Raw genomic sequence first — 27,292 nt, forward strand, 5'->3', positions numbered from 1 at the left:
GGTTGGCATTTGATAGTTCAACAGTGTAGGTGTCGCCCCTAGCTAGGAATGGAATGAGCCAGGAAGGAGTGGAACCTTTAGATGCAGAAGGGTGCAGAAGGTGTGGAAAGCAGAGGAAGGAAATAAAGAGTGTCCTGCTGGGGAGCTGGACACTTAAAAAAGCTGTTAAAGAGTCTCTTAACACCTTGTTTAAGGTAACTATGATCTGTGTATTAAGGCAGGCTTTCTGAATCAGTGTTTCTTGAAAACCTGTTTTGTTTTTTTTTTACCTCCCTGGAAGGGCTTCCCGAATGGGTAGGATTGAATTAATTTTAATATATTTTAAAAATTTGTTAAACATTTAGCAGGTTTTATGGTCATATATGGTCACGTTAATTTGTTCCCCCCCCCAAATGGCCAATGATGGGCCTGGAGAGGGTGGGAAGGGGAAAAGTCTAGAGTGCGCATGTGCACAGCTCTGCTTCCCAACCATATTCTGCATGATTGAGCCATTTCTGGGGTTTCTTGAAGCCTGAAGAATGTTTCAGTGGTAAAAAAAATTGAGAAAGTCTGGGTTAAGGGAAGCGAGAGAGACTTTTGTTCTAAATGGTAAATTTTAATATTATTGTTTCAGGACTGTGTTATTTCGTGGGGAGATTTCACTAGAGAGCCTCATCTTCGAAGCCAGTGCAGTGTTCAGTTACACACTCCCTGGGCCATCAACAAGAGGAAAGAGATGGACTTTGAGGGTGGCAATCTGTTAATTGTTGGGACTTTAAAAGATCTTTTTTTGTTGTTGCGTACCTAAATTCTGTGTTTCTCTTACATGATATGGTGGCAAGTGAAAAATAAAAAATAAAAATGTTTTATTCTCTTTGAATTATTGCAAGATACATTCCTAGTGCTGCCCAACAGAACCCAAAAGATGAGGTTACACAGGTACTTTTCAAGCCCAGAGACGTACACCATTTAAAGCCTCAGTTTACCCTTGTCCAGGCCTTCCTACTTCTAGATGGAGAAAACTGTTCCAACAGAACACTTGTTATATCCTGTCTCTGCAAGTCTGTCACTTCCTGGTGACTCTATTCTCTGTATTTTGAAAGGGGGCACACCAACACATGATTATGGCTACATTAAAGCCAACTCTCAAGCAAATATTCCAGGGAAATACACTGAATGTAAAGTGAGTGAGCTCGACGCTAATATGCCCAAAACACACAGAGAATTTCTGTTTCTGTCTACAGCATTTAATAATACAGATACTACACCAAATACCTAGGCAGAGTGGCATTGAGAAAGGGCTAAGACTGAAAAGCTGGATGAAACAGTTTACCTGTATTTGACAGTAGCTTTGTTGCTTCCAGAACCTTTTCTGTGTAGACTCCGGGTTCATAATTATCCATTTCAGAAGTGACAACATGAATTACCCTGGCTGCGCGGCCACGAATTGCGCCGGCAGTGCGATCTAAGCCATCGACATCTTTTTCTTGAAGAGCAATGACACACTTGTTTACGTCTTCCAGGATATGATTCTCTGGTGGTCAAAAGAAGGAAATTTAGAAAGGAATGTTTCGTTCTAATATCTACATCGATGCCTTTAATATACTTCCCTGAAGCATTTAGTATGTTAAAAAATGGCTAAGGCTGTCAAAGGCCACACACGCTTGATGCCGTGCACTGAGCGCAAACCTAACTGATTAAAGAATCCCCATTCATAAAAAATTATTTTACTTCCATTTTTCAACTATGGATGAATCTCACCGTCTACCGGTTTGAAGTCTTTTATATGATATGTGGGTATAAAAATATGACCGTGTACCAGTCCATGTTACAAAATGTTCTATAGATCAATCTGCAGTCCAATCAAATATTTGAACACATGCTTAATATCTAATTGATCAGAACAGAACGCTGCATTTTTTCCACTGGAGAACCCAAGGCGCTTTCAAGATGGAGATGCTCCAGTTCCTATAGATAACCTGTCGCTCTTCCACAAGTAGCAATGACAATTTCATGCTTTATTGTACAATGTTTTTCTAGGTACTTCATTGTGACAGTGAAGGTGTTAGCTTTGAAGAGTTATGCTTTTTTAATGAAAATGTTGATTTTTATTACAGGAAAGATGCTTCCATCCTGTTATTTACTATGGTTTGGCATGCCCTTCTAATAGTATTGTTCATACTTTATTTAAAAAATTGTACCCCCACCTATCTTTTGTAACTCAGGGCAACTTGCAACTTTAAAAACAAAACGGACAAAACAAACAAACAGCCCCCCCCCCGCATAAGCCTTACCAAAATGTTTGACGTGTAACCATGATTTAACCATGCATTCTGGAAACTTCCAAAGCCATTATCTGTCTGTCTGTCTGTCTATCCATTAGCAAGTTTAGTTTAACAACAACAAAGGCAGCCAGCCAATCTAAGGAGATTAGAAAAGCTGCCCACACGGGTTGTCAACACAGAAACCCACGGGGACGCAACACAACCCAAGTTAGCCCTAGGCAGCTGTCCCATCTGCCAACTTGCGTGTTGTCAACAGAAAGCTTTTGCAAGCTGGATGCAGCATGCAAGCCTATGTTGCCTACCCAACTACACAAGGTGTCTATATATGGGGACTTTAGCCAAACACTTTGCAGATCAACCCAATGAACAAACCTCTGTGGCTGCAGCCAATCTCTTTGAGAACCTGCAGTCTGAAGACCTGATCGTACAAAGTTGCCAGCAGGTGTACCACCATCTACTTTGCCTGTGGCTAAACTATGTGAGAGATTCTTTCAGCCATGCTTCCCCACTGGGGGAAGCTCCCTCTTTCAAGACTTCTTGGGGAAAATCTTGAGCCCTGCTGCCACAATAAAGGAACTTGAAGAGGGTCTTAAAACACTGGAATTAGGGAGACCATGCTGAGATATGTGCAACAGCATGCTTGGCTAGAGAGAAAGGAGAGGGAAAGAGGAGATTATCCTGCTAGCATGTGGCTTTATGGTGCTTCACTGGCTTCCCCTTCCTCAATGGCTCGTGGGCCCATATGTGGAAAAGAGTAGCAAAAAAGCCATCAGGTAGCATGCACTGCAGTCGGATGAATTATAGAATCATAGAGCTGGAAGGAGCCATACAGGCCATCTAGTCCAACCCCCTGCTCAACGCAGGATCAGCCCAAAACATCCTAAAGCAATGCACAGCCTCAATGACAACAGAAGGAAAGAGACACCTAGCATGCAAACATCATGGGGATCCACTAGTACTTTGGCCACACACACAAAACGTGTATGTAGAAAGGTGCGGAAAGTGGGATGCATGTTGCATTTCACTATGATGGCACTCAAGACAGCCCCGCCCCTAACGTGAGGATTCCCACACAGGAAAAAGTTAACTACGTATAAAGTGGCGTATAAAGTGGCCCATTGACAGCCTGCAGTCTCTCCTCAGTTCTCTCTTGCAGCACGCCTCTGTGCAATTAAGCTCAGAGCCTCCTGGCCATGCGTGAAACATTACTGCACTTCTGTTGACAGTTCTCAGCACTGACAACTGGCTAGGAAACTCAGAGCATCCATAGCAACCCCCCCCCAACCCACCCTACAAGGTTTCCTAAATATAGCTATCTATCATTAACTGTAAGTGAAATGAGGAGAATACTTGTTCAGAGTATTTTTAGCAAAGAATGGTCCCGGTTAAGCATAACATTAAATCTTAATCACCAAATTGAGGCCGCTGCGGGAGGACGATTGGGCTAAAACACGCACAGAAATGGGCAACGCAACAGGATTGGAGCCAAAGGTGACCTGATCAAACTTTGGGGTACAGGGTAAGAATCTGAGCTTCTGCCACTGCTGATTCTTCTAGGGATGAGGCCACAAGGCCTTCCTTGCCATTATCTCCTCCAAAGTGCATGTAGCCAGGCACTATCAAGATAGCTAACAGAACCCTGGCTCTGGGCGACAGATTCAAATACATAATTCAAGACACTGCCCGTAAGGAAACAACATGCAAATTAATGTTTGGCAGAGGCTAGGTCTACTATTCATTTATCTGAAACAATTTATGTTGGCAAATAAGCCGAGTCGTATAAATAGATTTGCTTCCGAACAATCTACAGGAAAAGCATTTGTATGCCCAAAGTTAACTTATTCTTCAAAAAGGGTATCTATCACTCATCGCAGGCAACCATAATGAGCCTCACCATATTGTGGGGCACGTATAAATAATGCAGAAAGAAATTAATGAAATAAAGAGAAGAGCGGCGGGCTTGAGATTAGCTGCTGAGGAGACACTGTTCAGGGCACGCCATGAATGTTGACAAATGGAAGACATTAGCTTGCCCAGCCACAGCAGTGTCAACGGCCTCATGACCTCTGCCTCTCCCCTAACAGTGACGTAATTGTGAGTGAGGACTAAGTGTGAAAGTTTTTACAGTTTACATGTTGCAAGGAGTTTCTACCCTCAGGGCTTCATTAACTTCAGCTGACTGAAGGTTGGAGGTCCCTGGCCCTCGAGAAGTGCACCTGGCCTCAACCAGGACCAGGGCCTTCTTGGTCCTGGCCCCAACCTGGTGGAATGAGCTCTTGGAAGATGGGCTCTGTCGGAGCTTTCATAGTTCTGCAGGGCCTGTAAAATGGAACTCTTCCACCAGGAGTTTGGTTGAGGCTGGGTGTTAGAACATCACCTGGATCCCTCCTCCACACACCTCACCTTGAAGTGTGAGGTGGTTGGGGGCGGTCTTTGAGCTACAGCGGTGGGGAGTGGAGGATTGGATTTGTTAGTGTTATTTTCAACGGTGTTTTTATATTGTTGTAAACCGATTTAAGCCAGCTGGCCGGGAGGGTCAGAAAATATAAATAAAATAAATTGTACAATTACATGAATGTATCTACACTGCTTGCCTACAAAACACTCATGCTACGTTCCTGAAGCAAGCTACTGCCACTGCTGTTTGATAACCAATAAAGTTAGATTTAGGTGAATTTTTGCCAACCATAGTCCATCACCTGATACTGCCAGGAAGTCATCGATGGAAGTGATGTCATCCACTGCATCTGTCAACACACGGACCTGCTTTTCCCACTGCTCTTTAAACAACTCCATGTTTTCTTGAGCCAGCTTGCTTTGTGGCTTGGCAGCCAAAGCTAATGCTGCATTAATTACCTGTAAGGCAAGACATGGTCCTTCAGTTTTATCAGCGAACTTTCCATTTGCATTTTTATGAAAACTGAGAAAACAATTAGCAAGGCTTAAATTAGAGGAAGAGTGGATTGCCTAAGGTCCCTATTAGGAATGGGCCAAAAAAGAAAAGAGAAGAAAAGAAAAGGCTAGTATTTTCCTCTTTGGGTATAGTTGGATGGGAAAACTTTTTGGGTAGTTCCTGAAAATCCCGATCTCAATACTGGTATGGTGTTTGGATCTGGTATTTTTTGGAAATCCTGAATGTTTTCCAGTCGGAAAAAAAAAAAAAAAACAATTAAGCAAAAATGATACGGCAGCCCAACCATGGGGCTTGCCAGGGTTCTCCTGTGGCATGGTCTCTCCCCATCCCATGCAGGCCTGACTGGGAGCCCTCCATTCCCTCTGCTGCCCCCGTTGATCCTGGGCTGGCTCCTAGCCAGGTCCAGCCAAAGCAGCACAAGTGCTCTCTGCTCCTGCTGCCCCAGATATTCTTCAGTATACCTGAACATACCCAATATACCAAAAATATTCGTTTTTATTCAGGCTGAGCAATCTCTTTATTCAGGCTCAAATAATGCCCCCCTAAATACTGGTGAGGTATTTTTCTTTCCAGCTTGATTTATGTCAAAAGCACAACCCTTGTCAATATGGCAAGATTAAAGCTTGAGGGTTTATTGACTGTAGCACCATTTTTTTGCTACACAAGTTCTCAATAAAAAGAAAACAAAACCAAGGATTCCCCCTGCCCCTTCTCAATCCAAATCAATTTTGCCTTCTGATAATACCTCGGTGTTTGCTTTCTTTACAATTTACTTTGTTGCCTGCCATCTTTAAGAAATCCTGAGGGTAACAAAAGATGTCAGAGGTCATACTGCCATTGCAAGTAACTTGCAAGGATACCTTGATTAACTTGAGTTAACAAATTCAAAATTACGACAGTATTTAAACATCTGGTAGAAATTTGAGGATTTTATAAGCTGTGACTCCACACAGAGCCATTTTTAAGCTCTTGTATTAAGAACTGACTTTGAAAGAGTTCATGTTCAAAAGAAACAACATTTCCAGCCTTACACAGTAATAATGTCAACGTGCTTCAAGTTTTAAGTTATACCAGGTAGCTATAGCATTGTACAAGTCCAGCAAATGCACGTTTCCCATCTTTCACGGAAGACAAAAGCACAGAATTGATGCACAGCTTCATTCACTGTTTTAATTTACCTGAGGACAGAGTGCTTCTAGCTGGCTTGCTGACATGTGAACTAATTTCACACCTTCTTCGTTATTTGAGATGGAACAGGCCAAGTTGGCAACCTACGCATAAAAGGAAAGGAATTTTAGGAAAGTACGCCTGTTTGAACTTGGCTTTGGCAAGCAAAAAAAGGGTCTTGTACACATATTGCTTTGAGTAGTTTTTCACAAGGAAGCTGATGCCGCTTATGTCTCTCTTCCAATAAGCAACATTAATTCTCAAGGACACAACATTAAAAAAGAATAATTTATTTGGCAAACAGGCTCAAAGCTGTATTATAAGTGGCAGCCTCCAAACAAATCGCCAAAGACACTGTTAGCAACACCGTTAGCAGAAATCCCCCTCCCCAATTTCATGTTATGTTTGGGCATGGATTTTTGTAAATCGTAATTGTTAACGAAATTGAGCAACATCTGACAGTGAAGCCATTATCAATCCTTTCCTGAAAGTCATCACATTACTTCTCGTGTGCAAGCCAGTTCACTGGGCTAATGTTAGCAGGACACACACACACAGAGGGAGGGAGGGGGAGAGAGAGGGGGGGGGGAGAGCTAAAACTGCATCCAGAACTCCAGTCTACTGCTTCACTTAACCACTTGGCCTTTCAAAAGCATAGCCTGGTGTGGGAACATCCTCCACTCATGTGCAAGCCGTTTTTGTGCATCCAAGAATTCTACAAAACGCATTACGCTGCTGCCAACTGGTGCAGAAAAAAGATGACAACTGGACATTTCTAGAGATTTGCTGGGAGCCTTACACGGCTAGCCAGGGAGAAGCCCTTCCATTTGCTTTCTGGGAGCGTAATGAAAGGGCACACAAAGCAATGTTGTTTCTAAATGAAAGTGTTCTATATTTTGGAACTTGTTCTGAGAAGAGGGATTCTAAAAATGGTTTATAGTTATTAACTGACAGGTGAGTGACAGCTTGTTATTTAAAGCCTACAGCTGAGCGTAGAAATATGGAAAACCGCTACAAAAAGACAAGAACGCTATGTTCTATCCCAGAGCAGTCAGGGGGGGAAAGTCTCATTTCAGGAGCCGTTTCCCCAAATGATGTCAACTGTGGTCACTAACTAAGGTGGTTTTTGACTATAAGACTAAAGAAGGTTCTTCACTGCCTTGTTGAAAAACAAGGGGCAGCAGCTCAGCTTTAGTGTTACCGCTCTGTTGTTTTTGCTATGGAGGCTACTGGCACCAATTTATAGCTATGTGGCTCATAAATAATGTTAATGTTATGGTATACTTTAACATGCATTTGCATTCATTTAGAGCAGGGGTAGTCAAACTGCGGCCCTCCAGATGTCCATGGACTACAATTCCCATGAGCCCCTGCCAGCATTTGCTGGCAGGGGCTTATGGGAATTGTAGTCCATGGACATCTGGAGGGCCGCAGTTTGACTACCCCTGATTTAAAGCTTACTCGAGGAAAGGTGTTAGTGAATATTATCAACTGAACATCTGTCACCAACACTGTTAACGCCTAAAACGGAAAAATCTGCACATCTAAAACCAAGGTTTGTTAAATAACGGTTAAAATATACCAGCCCACAGAATAATTTAATGTTACTTAGAAAAGAAAAGCAGACCTAAATAATAGAACTCTGATGGTGTTCCACTTGTTGTTTGCATTTTTAAATAATGAAAGCTTTGTTAAAACTTTTTCAACATCTGATTAACAAAGATTACTATTTTAATTTAAGCCAGCTCTGCTCTGGAAAGGGAAACATTAATGTTTAAGGATCTTATTAAACGGAATCACCTAAAAATTGAGGGCGACAGAGAAACGATAAAACCTTTGCAGCCAATCATCTCATTTCAGCAGATGAACTTAAAGATCTGAACTCAAGACAGCAGCTTCTCAAAGACAAAGATCATGTTCTTCAAACATAAAAATATAATTCAGCTAATGAACACATCATGCAACCAAACTCGTTGGAGAAATCATTAATGCTCGGCATGGTCAGTGGCAAAAGGAAACATGGTCGCCAGAGGATCCGCTGGCTCGACATGATCAAAGCTGATACAGGGATGACCATGAACCAACTAAAAGAAGCAGTCACTGACAGAAACATATAGCAAATACTTTCCTATAGAATCGCCGAGGGTTGGACACGACCAACCGGATAACATCATCATCAATGATGATTCAGAACAGGTGAAAGAGATGGGAAAAGTTTTAAACGCCACCTAAGAATCCAAGGATAAGACAAATGGTAAAGGGTTTACCAGAAGAGAAGATATGTTTTCATGAGAAGGAAGAGGTTTCATCAAGAGGAGGCCACTTTTCTCTTTGCCGCAGCAACATAAATAATGCTGTACATAAGCACCAACAAACTTCCTGTCTATTGCCCAAGCACCGGATGATCTCTGGCCCGTACTTCACAAGCTTCCTAGCCTAATAATTGCTGGGGGAGGAGAGGGAGGGAAGAAAGCCAGGAAAATATTCTGCCCATTCCACCAGGAAGTGGGACACTGCGCAGAACAAAGAGGCCACTGTGGCCGTTTCCCAGTTAAAAAGCTACCTGGTGGCAGACAAGGGAGCAGAGCAGAAGCTTCTTTGGGGCCTGCCAGCACTGGATTCTTCAGTTTTAGAAGCTGAATCTTCCCTTGGCAAGTCTGCTCAGCTGGTCCTCCCAAGCAGTTTGACTGGCACAAGTACCCCTTAAAAAGTTAGATTGCTACATATTAGCTGTGTACTACAAATGTATTTAGATCCTGCGCTATTCTTTTATCGGGGCTCAGGAGTGGAAAGCAAACTGCACATTTGTAGAGGGTGCTGGGCGGCCAAATTTCATGGTCGTTTTACCATTGGCAAAAGAGCCAATACATACAACTGTGTCCAGAACACTGTTCTCTGAGACAAACTCTGACACAGTAACCGCCACGGTATCTGTTAAAGCACTGAAGCGACACATTCGCTTTTAGAAGGTTATCCAGCTAAATGCAGAAGAAGGAGTACCCCAGAGTTTAGAAATGTTTCTTGCAGGGTGTAGAAAGAACAGATTAATTTTAAATTCAGTCATCAAGGCAGGGTTCCCCCCCCCCCCCCGCCAACTTTGTAACCTATCTCCAAGAAGCTTCCCTGTCTATCCTAAGAGGCACAGATGGCCTCAGGCTGCCTACTGGAATGGCCAGAATTTGGATGAACAAGTTTCTATTTCCCCTCCAGTGACAATCCTGCCAGATACAATAGTAACAAAATGCACACATACAACTACTTCCTGAGCACTCTTGGCCACAACTTGAGTTAATGTGCTGGTGGCAAATCAAAGAGCTGGGTCGTTCTTTCTGGAAGGCTGTCCATTCTAAATGCGGATCGAGTCTGAAACCTTGCTTTGAAATTAATTAACAATGGCAATAGGGGAAGAAATTAGGTTGATGTCTCAACTGAAGCATTCTGCACTCCGTAAGGAAGTTAACTTGCAAAGAACAAGCACAAGTCTCTTCTTTAAGATAAGAAACAGTGATAGACACTTTCTGGGCCACTGTTCCTGTCCATCGTATTCTTCAGTGTGCTTCGTGAATAATTTTTCTACCAATGGAGCATCAAAACAGCAATTTGCTGTCAACACCACTGGCTCCTGACAATGACTGTAGAACTTGGGAAGATTAAAAATTGCTTCAGGGAGCAAATCATATATTCCAGATCCAAGGGCACAGTTTAAAGGGGAGTGATGCAGCAAATCTCACTAGGCCTGAAAATGGCCAGTGCCTGGATAGGGCCTATTATGCACGGCCGCTGAAACGGCAGCATGGAGAACGTGGAGGAGGAAGAAGCGAAGCAAACCGCTTACACACGGGACGGAACGCAACAGTGGCAAAACCCAGAGTATCCGATTATGCACGCGGATACTCCGGAGCCGCTTCTGATTGTGCCCTGGTCCCGGGAAGCTCCACTTTCTTCCCCATCTCGCTAATGTGGCTTTTTCGGTAGCTTACATTGACTCTGCGCTCGGTTGCTGCCTGCAGCATGCATAATTGGTGATTTTAGCCGCCGCCATTCCACCCCACGGACCTTCCACTCCATGCATAATGGGCCAATAGGAGACCCCATGGGGACCCTTACACATACACACACCCCTCAATGGAACTTAACATGGCAAAACAGTGGTTATAAATGAAATAAATAATGCTTGCTGATTGATCTACCTCAGTTTATTTCAACATTGGTGGACTTTTTATTTAGAAAAAGGGCAGGTAACCTCTCCTGCACCTGTGGGGGACCTAACCTTTTCCCGCTTTCTTTCCTATAAGCATTCAACTTCAATATATTGACTTAAGGTCAACCATATGCTTTCCCAAGAAGACTGGATATTAAAAACTGTTTTTAAGCCCAAGAATTTTACCGCCAGTTCTGTCAAAAAAAAAAGAAAGAAAGAAAAATTATTTCTACAAGCATATATAACTTAGTGGTCCCCTAAAAACTCTACCGCTTCAGTGAACATGGAGCCTTTTCTGATGATTTGCTGGGTGCTTTGGTATGAGTGGTTCAATGATTCTTATTGTTTGATTACTTCCTCCGCATCTCAATCAAACACGTTAATTGCCTCCAGTGAAAAGCACTGTGTGCTTTGTCAGTGGAGGATATGGAAGTGAAAGAATCAGTAATAGCGCATTTACACATGTAAGTTAGCACTTAAAGCTTAAACAGCAATTAATTCACAGCTAGCATGGTTTGCAGTGTTAGACCTCTGAGTACCCGAGATTCAACTCTCTACTCTGCCAACTTTCTACTCTGGACGACAAAAAAGGTAAATATACTTTATCCAAAACAAATTTAATTAAATAAATAATAATATAATGTAGACCTTTCTTGCTTGGTCAGAAAAGAACGTTCATGCAGTTCTGTAGAGTCCATCGGAACTCTTCTGACCAAGTGAGAAAGATACTGCTAGAGGAATAAGCCTGACCATGGCTGTGAACTCTTTGGAATGAGATTTTGGATCAGCATTATTTCCCTTGGTCACAGATAATGACTATCAGCATCACTTTGCTGTAGTCAGTATTTGATAAATGAATGTTATATTATGATGTCAGGAGCCATGTTGCAATGTTGCTAGTTTGACTACTGTGGGATGCCAATATGCTGAAAGTCAGACCCCTTACCTCACCGAGGAGCTATATATAGATGGAAAGCCATAAGTGACCTTCCTCTTATATTCTTTTAAATATAATAAGTGATGCTTCCTGGCTCATAACATAAAATGGATGTCAGCCAGGGCAAGGCTGGTCAATACAGTTTAGAATGTGTGGGAAGGAACAGCTGAACTGCTACAGACCTCTTTCCTACCCTAGGAACATACAGAATTTAGGACAACAGGGTTCCCAATAACCCCATCAGGCTCCATCCTCATCCATGTATCCTCATCAGACCACTTAACACTATTCCACAAACCTGTTGCTTTTCCTGTCCAGTAATCCATGGGTCATCATTACACATATAATTCAACTTTTAGTAAAACCATTACACTTCTCCCAGAGCACTAGTCAACCCCAGAAGGCCCATCAAAGTGCTGTTTATAGGGGCTAACATGTCAGACTGCCCTGGGTAGCATTTTGTCCTAGATCAAGGGGCATCTTGCTCCATAGTGTGTGTGTGTTCTTGGACTCCCTGCATACCCCGACTTGCATGTGAGCCCGCCTTCTCTTCTCCCTATGAAACACTGGCTAGATCAATGCTGCTTCCATGGACCTGTATCTTCAAGACTGGTAAATACTACCTCCCCAAAACGAATTCCTCTAATCCCTGATTTCTTCTTAGTCTTGTATGCATTTTAAGTGTTTATATGTGTGCTTTGCCCTTTTATATTTCTTTTGAATAAAAACCCTTTCCTGTGAAACCTAGCCTTTTTTATTTCAAGAGTTCTTTTGAGGGAACAACCCCTGTATACATAAGTGGAGAATCCCAGTTACTGCCCCCCTCGCTTTATCTTATTAAGCTAATCCCCCCACAATTAGGGAACTACTACTTTGGATAACAAATTGGGCCAAATCTATTGTGAAATAAATACTTTTGGTACTTAACCTTTGGATCAGTCACTCGCATACTGCCTCACCTACCTTATGTTGTGAGGATAACATGAACATGGGCTTCTTAAAGCTCCCAGTGAGAACAAAGGCAGGGTATAAATGAAGTAAATAAAATACAGACATGTGGTAAACAGACTGAGACAAATTTTTTGCTTCAGAAAAGCTATGATTTCACATCGCAATGAACTCCGTAACAGTAAAGCTCTTTACTGTTGAGGCTTTAAAAAGCAGCATGTGGCTATGGTAAAACAGTCTGAAATCCTGCATTACTGCGAGAAAAATGCTAGGCTGAATTCTATGCTCAAATGTTCCATTTTTCAATGATGAAAATAAATACCTTGTACATGAGCTGAGAAACCTATAGCTATTTCCAATTTATTTATTCTGGTTCACAAGAGCTAATGCCTAGAACATTTTATTCACTGGCACGAACCATTTAGTTGTTTTTATCTTCAGTGTTTAATCTGTCATATTTCCAAATTCACAATTTATTATGATTTTGTTTAGTTTATTAAAAGTATGGAGTGAATCAGAAAAAAATTAGAGTTCTGTGTGTTGCACAGCTTGTTTCTAAAGAACTTACAGGTCAACGCAGTTTATATAAACCAAGATTGTGGTTATAAGTATACGTAAGCAAGATTCCAGAGACAGCGATTTCACATTATTTCATATGGCATTTAAAATAAAATCAAGCCGTTAGAAAGAAGAGCTAGGTTTTTATACCCTGCTTTTTACTACCCTTGACCCATTATGCATGGTGGCCACTATGTTGGGCGGCCACCGTGCCGTTGCAGCAGGGCAGGATGCCCTGCTGTTCCCTGTGTACGCACAGGGGGCGGGGCATACGGGGATGCCCCGGTGTAGCGCGTGCAAACGCGCTGTGCTCTAGGGCCAGGAAGCCTGGGACACTGCCGAGCAGGGTAAGTGGCAATGGCCGGGGGGGGGGGGGGGAGGCTTCCCATGCTATGGCGGGGGCAGGGGGATGCCCCTGCCGGCTCCGCAACTCCGTGGAGCCCGCAGGGGCATATGGTGTCCCTACAGAGACACAGTAGGTCAGGGCCAGGCGGGCCAAAAGGCCCAGTGCTGGCAATTATGCACAGCGCCGGCCCACCCCAGCAGGCACCTACAGTATCCAGGAAGCTGCAGAAGTTCCCACGTTTCCATAACGCAGGACTTCCGTGGCCCTGGGCCGGGCCATGCCTACGCTGGCAGCGGGGTCTTGCATAATCAGGGATTTTCTCCGATGCCCTGACACCGCCAGCGCAGGCATTCTTGCCCGGTGGGGGGGGGTAGTTTACTCCTCTACTCTCAACCACTGCCCTAGCGCTCTCTGATCGCTATGGTAACGTTTAAACACCCCTTCAAAATAAGATACAGACACGTCACAACAATGAAGTGTGTTGTAAAGGGCTGGGGAGGATGAAGTAAAGGGCCGGGGGCGGGGGGGGGGAGAAGGCGTCCTTCGGGGCCCACCTCCAATTAGTCGAAGGACCACATGGGTTCTCCATGGGTGGTGGGTTCTCCATCTTTGGAACTTTTTACACAGAGGCTGGATAGCCATCTGACATAGTGGCTGATTCTGTGAAGACCTAAGGGGGTGGCAGGTTACAGTGGATGAGCAATAGGGTTGTGAGTGTCCTGCATAGTGCATGGGGTTGGACTTGATGACCCATGAGGTCCCTTCCAACTCTATGATTCTATGCTTCTATGTCCCGAGGTCACCCAGCTAGCTGCATGTGGAGGAGTGGCGAATCAAACCCAGTTCTCCAGACTGCTACACCAAGCATCACAAGCTGAAGGTGCTTGAGGATTGTAACTTTGTTTAAAGGCTATTTTTTTAAACGACTAGAACTGGGTACATCCAGAACGGTTTGCCAGGTGATCAGATTTCCTAACCTAACTTTTGGATGGAGAGAAGAAGAAAAAAAGACACAGACTGCCTTGGAAAATGCTATTGCCAACAAAATGTAGAAACACAGACTTTTAGTGTTTTATATGCATTGGTTAAGCCATGCAGCACTTGTCTTGGCACTTCTGGCAAAATGGCCTCCACTTTACAACTGCTGCCGCTCTCCCCTAAGACTTCTATTAAGGATACCACATATTTTTTACTGCCTGCATTAATTATCCAGGCTATCAAACTAATGCTGTAAAAACTCTTGTAGTCATGCCACACAGTGAAGTTAGACAATGGAAGATTTTCATGCACCTTACAAATTTCAAGAAGAATTTATAAATGCAGTTCTACTCTAAACGGACAAAAAAAAACCTGTAAATGATTTACAGAGATTACGTAAATTATGTGTTGGGAGGAGAGGAATCCTCTCCCTCGACACAACCAGCACTTGAATAACCTGATGAAATGGTTGGCATTGGGCTCCAGACATATAAGTGCCTCTTTGCATGGTGCATAATCAACGTATGGGATTTACTGACACAAGACAGTACCGCGAGCCAAGTGGAAGCTTACATCACATTACCTCAATCAGCTTGTTGGCGTGTTCACGGAAAACTTGAGCATACTCCTTGACTTCTTTCTCATTCCCGTTCTTGGCGGCTTCAATCAAAACTAGAAGTGGTACATTTGTTTCCAGAAAGGAATCTGAAACGTGGTCCATAACAGCTTTGCGGAGCTAAGAATAGAGAACAGGATTTTTTTTTGTCCCAGTGAAACAAACTGCTGCTTTCTACAACGGCATTAACGATAATCGGCTTTTTACTTTGCCAGCGTTCCATCTCCACCAGGCTGCATCTCACTTTCTCCACTCTCCCAGGCCATTGATAATGCTGGATGGTAACAATTCCTTCACCATATACACTGCAACCTCAAAAATTCATTTAATAGAGATGGATTATAAATCCAGTTTCCATCAATGGCCTCTTGAACATGTTCTCATACTGCCATGGGGCAGAGGCAATGCCAATATAATTGATAGCCTTTTAGGGCCTCTGTTTACCATTTCTGGGACATCATCGTCAGCAGTGGTTTGGTAAAGTTCCTGATGGGGGCAGGGGAAGCTCCAGGTAACCCCAAATAGACTCCTGTGACATCCCCCCAGGCTCCTGTGACATCCCCCTCCCCCCCAGGCTGGCTTGATAAAATTCTAGCTCATCCCAAGCTTTTAGCGTTCAGCTGCGACTGGCAGAACTAGAGAGACCGCTGAAACGGAACAGGAGAAATGAAACTTTATGTAGCGTAACAGTGTGCATTAGCATTTTATACATATTTAATACTATACCTGTCTACGCAGATCTCTTGTCTTTTTTGTCATTTTGTCTATGGCAGAATTTAAAGCATCGCTTCTTTCCTTGCGTCCGGCCTAGAAGATTAGAGAAAAGAAAAGCTTATGTCAAATAATTCATGCTGCTTTTCCACTCGGTCTCCAAAGTGGCCAAAAATCTACCAGCAGTATTGGCATGCTGTACTTGCTGCAATGGCTTTGAACTCTGTGCACTTCGGCTTCGGCTTCAGGGACATCTCCGCACGCCCAACAGACCAATACTGAAGTCAGCAGGGAATGCAGCATACATGGGGAGCTATCTGCAACCAATGATCTAATCCAGGGGTAGTCAAACTGCGGCCCTCCAGATGTCCATGGACTACAATTCCCAAGAGCCCCCTGCCAGCGAATGCTGGCAGGGGGCTCATGGGAATTGTAGTCCATGGACATCTGGAGGGCCGCAGTTTGACTACCCCTGATCTAATCATAGTCTCAAACCTGTACCACATATACTTAATTTTGTTTCCATTTGGACACGACTCAGTTGGTGGGGAAGCAACGTTTTCAGAAACTTCAGTGGGCATCTGAAGCCACAGGCTCCTGCAGACTCCAACCTTTGTAGGTTGAAGTTGTAGATCCAAATAAATTTGAAACGGGGTCAGGTTTCAATCAAGTAAGCTGTGCAGTTCGGTTTACACTAACTGCATACTGCGCTGTCACAGAAGCATGGGTCTTCACAACCAAGCTATCTTGTGCCCGACAATAATTAGATTCAACAGGATCTAAATTAAAACCGCCTCAGACATGCTACATGACAGCACTCCTTTCAGACAGCAGGATACCTATCGAGATTTAGCCTACTATAGCAGTTCAACTAGTGAGAGAAGAGAGAGGAATAAAGCTCAGAATTATGTACGTTTTACAAACACAGTAACAAAAAGCAAAATCCAACCCAATCTTTAAGCCAAATAATGATATGAGGAAGGCCAAGCATCAAAGAATTGAGGCTTTTGAACTCTGGTGCTGGAGAAGACTCTTGTGAGTTCCTTGGACTGCAAGGCAAACAAACCGGTCATTCCTATAGGATATGAGCCCTGACTGCTTCTTAGAAGGCCAGATCCTGAAGATGAAACTCAAATACTTTGGCCACCTCATGAGAAGGAAGGACTCCCTGGAGAAGAGCCTAATGCTGGGAGCAATCGAGGGCAAAAGAAGAAGGGGATGACAGAGAATGAGGTGGCTGCATGGGAGTCTAGAAAAAACAACAAAGCACGATGCAGGGTCATCCCACGTTTATGACAAGCATTCTAGAGCTATTTAAGAATGAGGGTCTCTTTGGCAAGGCAGAATATCTTGGAAGGTACCATTGTTTCCTTTTCTGTTGTGGTGAGGATGCTCTGCCGGGGGGGGGGGGGGGGAGATTCTCGCAGTGGAGGATTCAATCATCAGATGCTTGAGGGGTATGCTGATATGCCTGGGTTGGAGCTGGTGATTATGCATGGAAGCCATCCATGGTTAGGGGACAGAATTAATACTATAATGCTCCAAAATCTAGTCAAGAGATCCCCAGGGGGCTAGGTAGCAAGTGTAAGTTGATGGTCATGAAAACACTACATATTATGTAAGTAGAGGTGCAGAGCGTATGAGAAGACGAAAAAATTTAAATTTGTTAAGCACAGGAAAATAATGGGGCATGAGATGATATATGAACAAAACTGGCTCCATTTAACGTGAAACAGGGCCAGGCTACATATATCAAGCATTTAAAGAAATCTTTAAACTGAATTTTTAGGGGAAGTCAAAAGGAATGAAGGATTTGCTGGTTTGGGATGATTAATTTCTTCAGGCTCTAGGTCCACACAGGACAGAAGATCAAAACGAGTGCACAAACTGATGACAGCCAGTTAAGTGCCAGGGTGTCACAGGAAAACGAACACAAAAAGACATTCCAAGATGTATGTATTTAAGCTTGTCTGATACTGCTAGCCTTAAAGTCAATGGTCATATTAAGAATGCCTGGTTCTAAAAATAAGAATGCAAGAGGTATATAATAACCTGGAGGCGCACATTTCTCTACCTCCCTATGAAAAGCACAAAAGAATGGAACACACAGAGATGCTATAGCTGTACATGTAAATGACTTAACAGGTTTAGAAAACGTAATGGAAAATTAGGCATAATATCATTATAAGAAATTCGTACACTATCTTTGTAGTCCTCCTCCAAGCAAATCACTTTGCTGACCTTGAGATACCATCAAAACTGGGATGCTTTATAAACCATTCAGCACCTATAGAAGATCATGTAACCATTTGTTTTGGTTTAAAAAAACTCATCCTTTACCACAAAGGGCCCAGAGGAATTTAAAGCAAACATGGCATGCAAATTTCATTAGCCACGAATCAGTCAAACAACTATCACCATCACACTAATACTTCCTATGATTCGTTTAGGGAGGGGGTGGGACTGTAGAGGGTGGGCTGGGTCTGGGAGGGAAAGGGAGGGTGGTTTAGGGCAACTGGGTAGGATTAGTTAGTGCTAAGGCTGGTATTGTAGGGCCAACTTCCACCATGGTGCCATCAGTGGGAGAAAGAGAGAAGGGGGCCTTGGGGCAGACCCTACCTGGGAAGAAGACCAAGGGAGATATAGTGGTGGGGTTTTGGTTCTTACCTTTAAGGCCATCCGTGGCCTCGGCCTTGCTTCTCTGAAAGACTGCTTGTTTCCTTATGCCTCCCGCAGGGCTCTCTACTCTGCGGGTATGAATTTGCTGGTGGTTCCTGGGAGGCTTGATTAGCCTTGACCAGGGCCAGGGCCTTTTCAGTCCTGGCTCTGACCTTGTGGAATGAACTCCCAGAAGAGCTGAGGGCCCTGACGGAACTGGCAACATTCCACAGGGCCTGCAAGACGGAGCTATTCCGCCAGGCATTTGGTTGAGACCAGGCCAGGAAGATCGGGTCCCTCCCTATATAGGCCCCTGTAGAGACACTGCATTTGGTTAACTGGGCACACATTCTTCTCCCAAGAATGATGGTGGCTATTGGGAGCCAATCAGGGTGGGGGATGGATTTTTAGATTTGTTTTCTCGCCATCAAGGATCATTGCCATTTTGTTTTCGGGGTTGTATTGTATTGTTTTATCATATTCTATTGTTTTATTCTTTTATTGTAAACTGCCACAAGCCAAACTAGCTTTGGGAGTGGCGGGGATAAATGCAATGAATGAATGAATGAATGAATGAATGAATGAATGAATGAATGAATGAATGAATGAATGAATGAATGAATGAATGAATGAATGATACAAGTTTCCCTACTGACAAAACTGCCACCAAGACAAACAAAATGCTCTCTGGACTAATATTGCATATGGTTCTTTCAGAAGGCCAACAACAACTAATAAGGATCATCTTGTGCTTTTCTTCTGGATCAACAGCTGGTTAAACCAGGAAGCCAGAACCTAGGTATATTTGAACCAGTTTCTTGCAGCTATGCTGGTCCAGAAATGAAATAAAAAAGCCAACCCAGTTCATTCAACACAGTGCAAGCTTTTGAGCTCCCTAGAACTCTTCATCAGGGCAAATGACAAAAGGCATTAAGATCAGAGCCTGAAACACCTTGCTCCAGTCACTTCCCCCACTGCCCTTTAAAAAAAAATGAAAAAGTTCTAGAGAACTCAAAGTTTGGACTCTTTGTAGTCTATCTGATCTACTGCATGGCATGGCTTATGTGTGTAGATTGTTTCTCGAACCAGTGATCCCAGCATACTAGAAAGCATACTAGAAATCGAATAAATAAAACACACATGGTTCCTAACGCTGAATTTACCCTGCATTCAGCATATTGGGCACAACTCATCCATCCAGACAAGAAGCTCAATCTCCTCCATAAGCTCAGCTACCTGATCCACAGCATAGGGGCATTTCTTCATTGTCACAGATGTATTTTTAAATCTGTACATTCTCAGTTAAAGAACTGAAATTTCAAGAACTAAAATGCACAGCCTCCACTGTGGAAAACAGATTCCCAACACCAGATAAGTCTTCAGATATTGCAACCATGAGGAAACCAACAAGAGGCAACCTTACGGCTATATTTGAGAGAGGTCACCCTGAAGTAATAGGGCACAGCTGACGCTGCCATAAACCCGAATATACCTGCGGTGCAACAGACTGACCTGAAGGTTCAGTGAGTTTTTCTGGGTTATTAAACCCAGTTCTGATTCTATCGGCATATATTTTTTTATTTTGATGTATGTCATTTATGATTGCAATGAATTATGTGGAGAGGAATCAAGGGAAGCCAGAGAGAAACAAATTCTTTCTACTGTTGGAATTCTCTTGCAAGTCTTTGCATTTCTGTGATAATTCTTTCCTTGATCCCTACCAATCTTGCTTTCAAATTCACCATGTTAAGATCTGAGCCTTTAATGCCTTCATGGTGGTCTCTTTTTTCTCTGAGTTCTAAGGTATTTTTTTTCTTGGCTCCAGTTTTATTATTCTTGTGCCACTAATGGTTCTCTTCCCTTCTCAACTCTGTTGACATTCAAGGTTTTGGCTTGCCCTCCACTTCTCGCTATTACGCATTCATTGTTTGTCTTATTCATTTCTTTGGCTGTCAATAATATTTCTAGGTTGATGACCTTCAGCTTAACTGTCCCTTGCTTGATCTCATTCATTTTAAGTTTTCTGATGCTCTCCTTTTTTTCCTGGACAGCTACCCAGCCAGCTGATACTGAACTTATGCTCTCCTGATCCATGCTATTCACTTGTTTTCAGTTTATTCTGATACTAGAATTATAGCCCATTGCACTCTGAAATGCAATGGGCGCTAGGATGGGGCTGGAAGGGGCGGGGGCACGTGGGGGGGCACCTCCCCGGCCCCCAGCGAGGCTCATGCATTGGCGCGGTCATCTGAGAAGGGCCGGCAGGGCAGGGGCCCAGGGGCGACTCCACGCCTACTTGGTGAGTTCTCAGCGGGTCAGCTGGTTCACAGGAGTCTGTGGCACGCCCCTTTTCTCCACCCACTTACCCCTTACTCTTTAATTTTTACCGCTCCCGCGGGAGCGATTTGCAGATATTTCTGAAGCTTTCTTCTGACCTTTAGGATCAGAATAGTGGTGTCTGTTCTTTCCCACAGATTAATTTACGGTGCTTGCTAATCTTGCCAGTTTAGTCTATAAGGTAAACCTACCCACCCCTTTTTTGATGGAAATGTTCTTATGCAAACATAATTTCTTGTACTGACTGTTGCAGCAAAATCAAATTATGAATACAGCATGAGTATAAGTAAAGTTCAGATGGGGGATATCTCCTGGCAGGGAGAGCCAGTTTGGTGTAGTGGTTAGGAGTGTGGACTTCTAATCTGGCGAGCTGGGTTTGATTCCACACTCCTCCACATGCAGCCAGCTGGGTGACCTTGGGCTCCCCATGGCGCTGTTCTTACCGAGCAATGATATCAGGGCTCTCTCAGCCTCACCCACTTCACAGGGTGTCTGTTGTGGAGAGAGGAAAGGGAAGGTGACTGTAAGTTGCTTTGAGACTCCTTCGGGTAGAGAAAAGCGGCATATACGAACCAACCAGGCATTTGTTGAGGTCAACCCAATCCACCGCTTCCACTTGACCCCTAAAGCCCCCCCCCACCACTATGACTGACACTAATCTGCCTTACCCACTGGGTCCCATAAGAGTTGAGTTGAGGCTCTTGCAATTTCTATTTTATAATGTTATTGTTATGATCATGTTAAGTTATTATTGTTATAATGTTATTACTGTTATCACCTGTTACCATATGTTATCTGTATCTTTTCCTGTTTTCTGTAAACCACCCTGAGCTCTTGGGGAGGGTGGTATATAAATATAATAAAATAAATAAAATAAATAAATAAACTCTTCTTCTTCTACTGGGGAAACTGACTATATCCCCTCCCATTTTACTAGCTCTTCTTCAAAGACTTGGTGTAGACATGCAAGGTTCTGTACTTCCCCCAGTACCACTCAACCTGGTGACAGTGGGTAAAGCAAATTGCACCCTTAGAGAAGACAGCAGCCTCCAAGCAAAAATAACGCAAATGAAGCACTAAAATGTCTCTAGGGCACCAAATAAATATAATTATACCAAACTAGAATGCCAAGTCCAGTTATGGCTCACGTCATCACAAAAATTTATATCAGAATGAGAAAAAACAGGAAGAGACACCTAGCACAACAAATGCCTTGAGTACCTTCACCATGAGGAACTTCTGAATTTGGTGGCTTTCTTTTGAGAAATAAAACGGACAAAGAAAAGTGAATGCATATGTGTGGGCAGGGCATGTGATATTTATAAAATAAAGAAGGAAAGTCTTCTGCCTCACTATTGGAACTTGACTTGTAATAACCCCCAAATTGGGGACTCAAGTCACAGATTACTGAAATGGAAGAGACTGCTTTAAAAGAGTAGATAAATTATCATGAGAGTAAGACAAGCTGGTGGTAATAAACTGAACCTCTCTCTTTCCATTTACCGAGTGCTGGGGATGGCTGCCACTAGCTTACCCTGTTTGTGGGCTTGTTCCTTAGAATAAGTCATGACTGAATTAAATACAGAAGGCTTCATCCACTTTGGAGAAAGAAATAATCTGCTGTAGCTCAGTTATGAATTCCTATAACTCAGCTTAAGGTAAGCATTCATATAGCTGCTGTAAAACGTTTCTGTAAAACCCATAAACATGTACAGCATTAGCATGTCTATTCTTTAAGACTAAATCATTTTGAAAAGTTTTACGTTTCTCCAAATTACTTTGAACACAGTCTCTCAGGTGGGATTTGGCATTTTGAGTTTAAGCAGTACTTAGAAGAAATCTGAAGTGACTGGATCATAACCTCAAGTAAAATGTTTTTAAAAATTAACATAAGTATATTAGGGGAGGCTGCCCAGAAAAGGTATCAAGCTTCACATTGGCAATCAACAACTTGCAAATATTTCTTCCGATGCTACCCCTTGGACTTCTTTCCAAAGAAGCATGGAGTCATCCACTGTTTTGAGAGTAACCAGTGGATACTTATCACGAAGGGTTCTTCTCCTCTGAGGCAAGGAGGACATCTTGGTGGGTAATACCCAACATCCACTCAATGAGGCAGAAACAACATTTTTCTTCTTCCTGTCTCTTCAGTGCAAGTCACCCTCTCTTCAGTTCAAGTAACTTCAAAAGCCGTAGTCAACGCTAGACTATAAAACTGTATGCAATAGATAAAATATACTGCTCACTTAAATGAGTAATAATACAGTTACAACAGGAAGAAACTATGTAAAACCAGAAATAGTCCTACTAGTTGATAGTGATTTGCTTTCCTCAGAGTAGAGAGCCAGTTTGGTGTAGTGGTTAGAAGTACGGACTTCTAATCTGGCATGCCGGGTTCGATTCTGCGCTCCCCCACATGCAGCCAGCTGGGTGACCTTGGGCTCGCCACAGCACTGATAAAGCTGTTCTGACCGAGCAGTGATATCAGGGCTCTCTCAGCCTCACCTCCCTCACAGGGTGTCTGTTGTGGGGAGAGGAATGGGAAGGCGACTGTAAGCCGCTTTGAGCCTCCTTCGGGTAGGGAAAAGCAGCATATAAGAACCAACTCTTCTTCTTCTAGAAGGACCCTTCATGTTAAGTATTCAAGGGTCGGTCTCCTGAGACGGAGGACATCTTGGTGGGCTCTCTCAAAGAAGTGTCCAATTTTCTGTGTGAGACATTGTGTCTGCATCTGTTATATGCCGAAAGACTCTTCAGCTAAATGTGGCATCAGCTGAGCTGTATACAATGAACTTACAACACTTGATGAATGGAAGACGGAAGACCACAGTGCTACCTACATACTTCTTCCATTGTCTCATGCTTGGTGATGGCTACTTTAGTTCCTGCACTTACCAAGAAGACAGTTATTCCCTATTGAACATCAAGTGTTTGAAGCTTATAGGTTTCTAGAATACGTGCTTTAAGAGAGCTGAGACCTTTTATTCCCCAAGTTCAGTGGGGAGATGGAAATGAATAGTGCATCCATTTTACTGATATGCTCTGTGCTGAGTATGAATGTTTTCAAAAATGTCCTAACATCTGTTGTTGTTGTTAGTTGCAAAGCCCTGTCCGACCCATCGCGACCCCATGGACAATGATCCTCCAGGCCTTCCTGTCTTCTACCATTCCCTGGAGTCCATTTAAGCTCGCACCGAATGGAGAAGGAAATGGCAAACCACTCCAGTATCTTTGCCATGAAAACTCTATGGACAGTACCTAACATCAAGTGCATGTCAAATGTTTGATGGACAGAGCCCCAAACTCTGACACTCTAAGCACAGAGCCTTTATTGTCAGACACTTTAACTGCCACTTGTCCTCTAAGAGTTGTCATTTGTAGACCTCTGTCTATACCTTCTTGTAAAAAAACAGGATAGCTTTGTTATGAGAACTCATGCTGCTGATTTTCTTTTTCATACTCGACTGTACAGATGCCTTATATGTGTAATTGTGTATCCTGTTGGCTGGCTGTCTCCTAGGTGTGAAGATATTATCCGTGATCACTGTACTAGCCCAATCTCAAAATTTGTCTCTTACAGTTTCCAAGAACTCAATTTTAGTTGCTTTGCATGAGGATGTCAGATTGGTCCCTAGTGATACCCCTCCCCCCACATCCCCTTTTGCTGCTGGACCCTGGTATAATCTCCTGCTGACACTGGAAGTCTGAGAGATGGGTCTGATGCCATTTGCAGTAATGCCGAAAACCATGGCTTGTTAAGGTCAAAAAAGGAGTTACCACAGTAGTCTCTGCCTGTTGCTCCCTGATCTTCTGGATCAGTTTTAGCAGAACTGGAACTGGAGGGAAGGCATACAGTAAACCTCTTGGCCAATCTTACGTAAAGGTGTTTGCAGCCTCCACACATGTGTAATTGTATCTAGTGAAGAATCGACCTGTTTGATGATTCACAGGTGACACGAAAGGTTCCACTGGTGGAAGACTGAAGTGGCTGGAAATCAGGCCAAATAGATTCTTCTTTCAAAACCATTCTCCCTCTTCTGCCAGCTGTGTCAATCTGTGTGTGTATTCACTACTCTTTGTTTATATTCTCTTTCAGATAGGTTCTCCTCTGCCCGCATAGAAGCCTGGATGCTTACCTGTGTAATGCTGTTGACTTGGGACCCCCTTACTCATTTATACACATTTTGGTTGGTATAGTGATCGTTCTTATCAGGTCATGACCACAGATCATTTCATCTTTGAAACAAAGAGTTAGGTGACTGGTGAAGCTCCAGCAGATTGACTGGCAGTGTTACTTCTATGGAACTCCACTGACCTTGTGCTGAAACCCCTTCCAGTGTGGTATCCCAAACTGCTTTCTCTCTTATCCAAATCTATGAACATTTGTTTCACCTCTGTGATCCAATAATTCTTGCCCTGTTTGAGATTATGCAACTTCCATCCACTATACCAGACTGCACTTCCCCTTCAGTGGGATGCGGATCAAAATGTCTTGTTTTCTCAGCATCTCATATTGGAAGGGTCTGAATAAACTGCTGCAGAGGACCAAAGATCCGTCTCATCATACTACATCGTTGTTTGTCTCTGCTGGTTCCAGCTGATCCTTCTGTTTTCTTGTTTATATCTAGGGAGCATGTGTTAGGCACTAAAGAAATGATTTCCAAAGTGCCTTGGACCAGGATGTCTCAAAATTCTAAGGGTTTTTTTTTGGTCCCTGGGTCTCAACTAAAATCTTGTTGAGTGTATCTCCAACCCAACTGTTTCCTTGGAGCGTGTACACTGATATGATTGCTTTGGAATGGTAGTCTGTTTGCCATGCACATAGCCATCATATTCTTCTGGCTGCTGTGGCAGAAGCCAAGACTCTTGATGAATATTCAAGGAGTCCAGAGTTGTATTTGGCAAAGATGTGGCTTTAAGAAATCTGCTGATGCTCTCAGCAAGCCAATGGTTATTGTCTGGAATGAGCTGCATGATCTCTCTAGTCCAAGTGGTAGCAACCCTGGATACAATAGCAGTGGTGGGCAGTCTAATAATTACTGCTTTGGCTTTGTATGCTTTCTTTAATGCAGTGTTGTCTGAAGCTTAACCCTTCCTATGGCTGGGTAGGAAGCGAGAAATTGCAATTGCCCATCCTGGACGGAGTACAACTGTCAGTGGCTCACTCTGCCAAGAACCTGGGCGTGATCCTGGATGCCTCACTTTCTATGGAAGCACGAACACAAGAGTAGCACAGCCGGCATTCCAGCATCTGCACCAAGCCAAACTGCTAGCACCCTACTTAGCCCCGGAACACCTAGCGGCAGTGATCCATGCGATGATCACCTCTAGACTGGATTTCTGCAACTTGCTCTATGCAGGCCTACCCTTAACTTTGATCTGGAAACTGCAACAGTTCTAGTGGCCTTAGGGGGCCAGGGATTTCATTCTGTACCGCTCTAACTAGCAGGATAAAGGTTGCATGAAAGATTGGGGGCTACGCCCCCCAATTCCACCATGATAAAAATTGGCAATCTCCTTTTGCATTGTTTGCCTGAGTAAAGTTGTGAAATCCAGGGAAAACATTGATGGAACAAGCCCCTGCATGTTACTCATGAGTAAACCATCTGTGCCACTATTGGGAGTGGAGTTGGTCATTGCTGCTGCACATTATGAAGGGTGACTCGAATTTTCCATGGGCCCCGTAGATTTTGTCTGGATTATGGATGTGAGCAAATCTACTTCTTCCTGGTCAGTTGGCAAGCAAGCAGCAGGCTCAGTCATGGCCTTTCTGTGGAGACTGGCGCCTCCAATTCATTGTCAGAGGGGAAGCCATCACTGCTTTCTCTCTTATCCATAGCTTGAGCACATTGAAAGATAAACTTTTTGGGGGGCAAAAAGATGACTTAAGATGGCTGCCACTCCAATACAGAGCTTGTCTTTGCTCTCTTCCCTAAGCCTAGGTAGCAGGGGAGGGGAAGTCAGCAGAGAAATGTTAAAGATATAAGCAGGAAAGACTTAGATGAGAATCTAACATAATAGGTTTGAAGAAAGTAATAAGAATGTGAGTAGAATAGCACAAAGAAGCAGGACAGCCTGTGGGAATGAACTGCTCTCCCTGTTGAGGCAGGAAAAGAACTGAAGGGAGAGCGACTCCCACTGAGGAGACAGGAAACAAAAGGAGGATGGTGGGAATCACCCACCAAGATGGCCTCCACTTCTGAGGGAGAGCAGTACTTTGAAAGTAGCTTGTAGATGCTCTTTATGGGGAAAAATTGTAATTGCAATACCTGAAACAGGAGCAACAAAGATTGTATAACACTGTCACCAAGAGCTTTATGTAAAAAAAAAACCCACTATTAGTATGAGAATTATTAAGAGGCCTAGGAATAGGATTGCACATGACTTTCTTATCCCAGACTAGTAAATCTTAAAGCTGTGCTGCACCAACACAGCAAGAGCCAGAATATGTTACATCAGCACATGAACCGATGCACTGGCAAAAAATGAAGCTCTGTGCCAGATACACAAGAGCATGAAAAGGGCAGGGAATGGGAGGAAATGATCCCACCTGAGCTGTGCCAGTATGTTAACATCACCACACTGTTTAATTTTAGTAACAAGCTGCAGTCACTCATGCATACCGCAAATAGATAGCTAGGATATGTTTACTTAGTG

The 27,292-nt window shown here is 43.4% G+C and overlaps 1 protein-coding gene across 1 annotated transcript in view; it reads right to left on the bottom strand.

Moving 5' to 3' along the window:
- CTNNA1 (catenin alpha 1) overlaps positions 1 to 27,292 on the bottom strand; it is a 97,917-nt gene that overhangs the window by 21,696 nt on the left and 48,929 nt on the right. The window contains exons 8-12 of the mRNA XM_077312757.1: positions 15,656 to 15,736; positions 14,897 to 15,049; positions 6,357 to 6,449; positions 4,964 to 5,120; positions 1,313 to 1,513 (exon numbers count right to left, since the gene is read on the bottom strand). Coding sequence (XP_077168872.1) covers positions 1,313 to 1,513; positions 4,964 to 5,120; positions 6,357 to 6,449; positions 14,897 to 15,049; positions 15,656 to 15,736 — 685 coding nt within the window. The remainder of the gene's footprint in view (positions 1 to 1,312; positions 1,514 to 4,963; positions 5,121 to 6,356; positions 6,450 to 14,896; positions 15,050 to 15,655; positions 15,737 to 27,292) is intronic.

The sequence above is a fragment of the Paroedura picta genome, chromosome 1 (genome assembly GCF_049243985.1).
Source record: "Paroedura picta isolate Pp20150507F chromosome 1, Ppicta_v3.0, whole genome shotgun sequence".
Lineage (NCBI taxonomy): Eukaryota > Metazoa > Chordata > Lepidosauria > Squamata > Gekkonidae > Paroedura > Paroedura picta.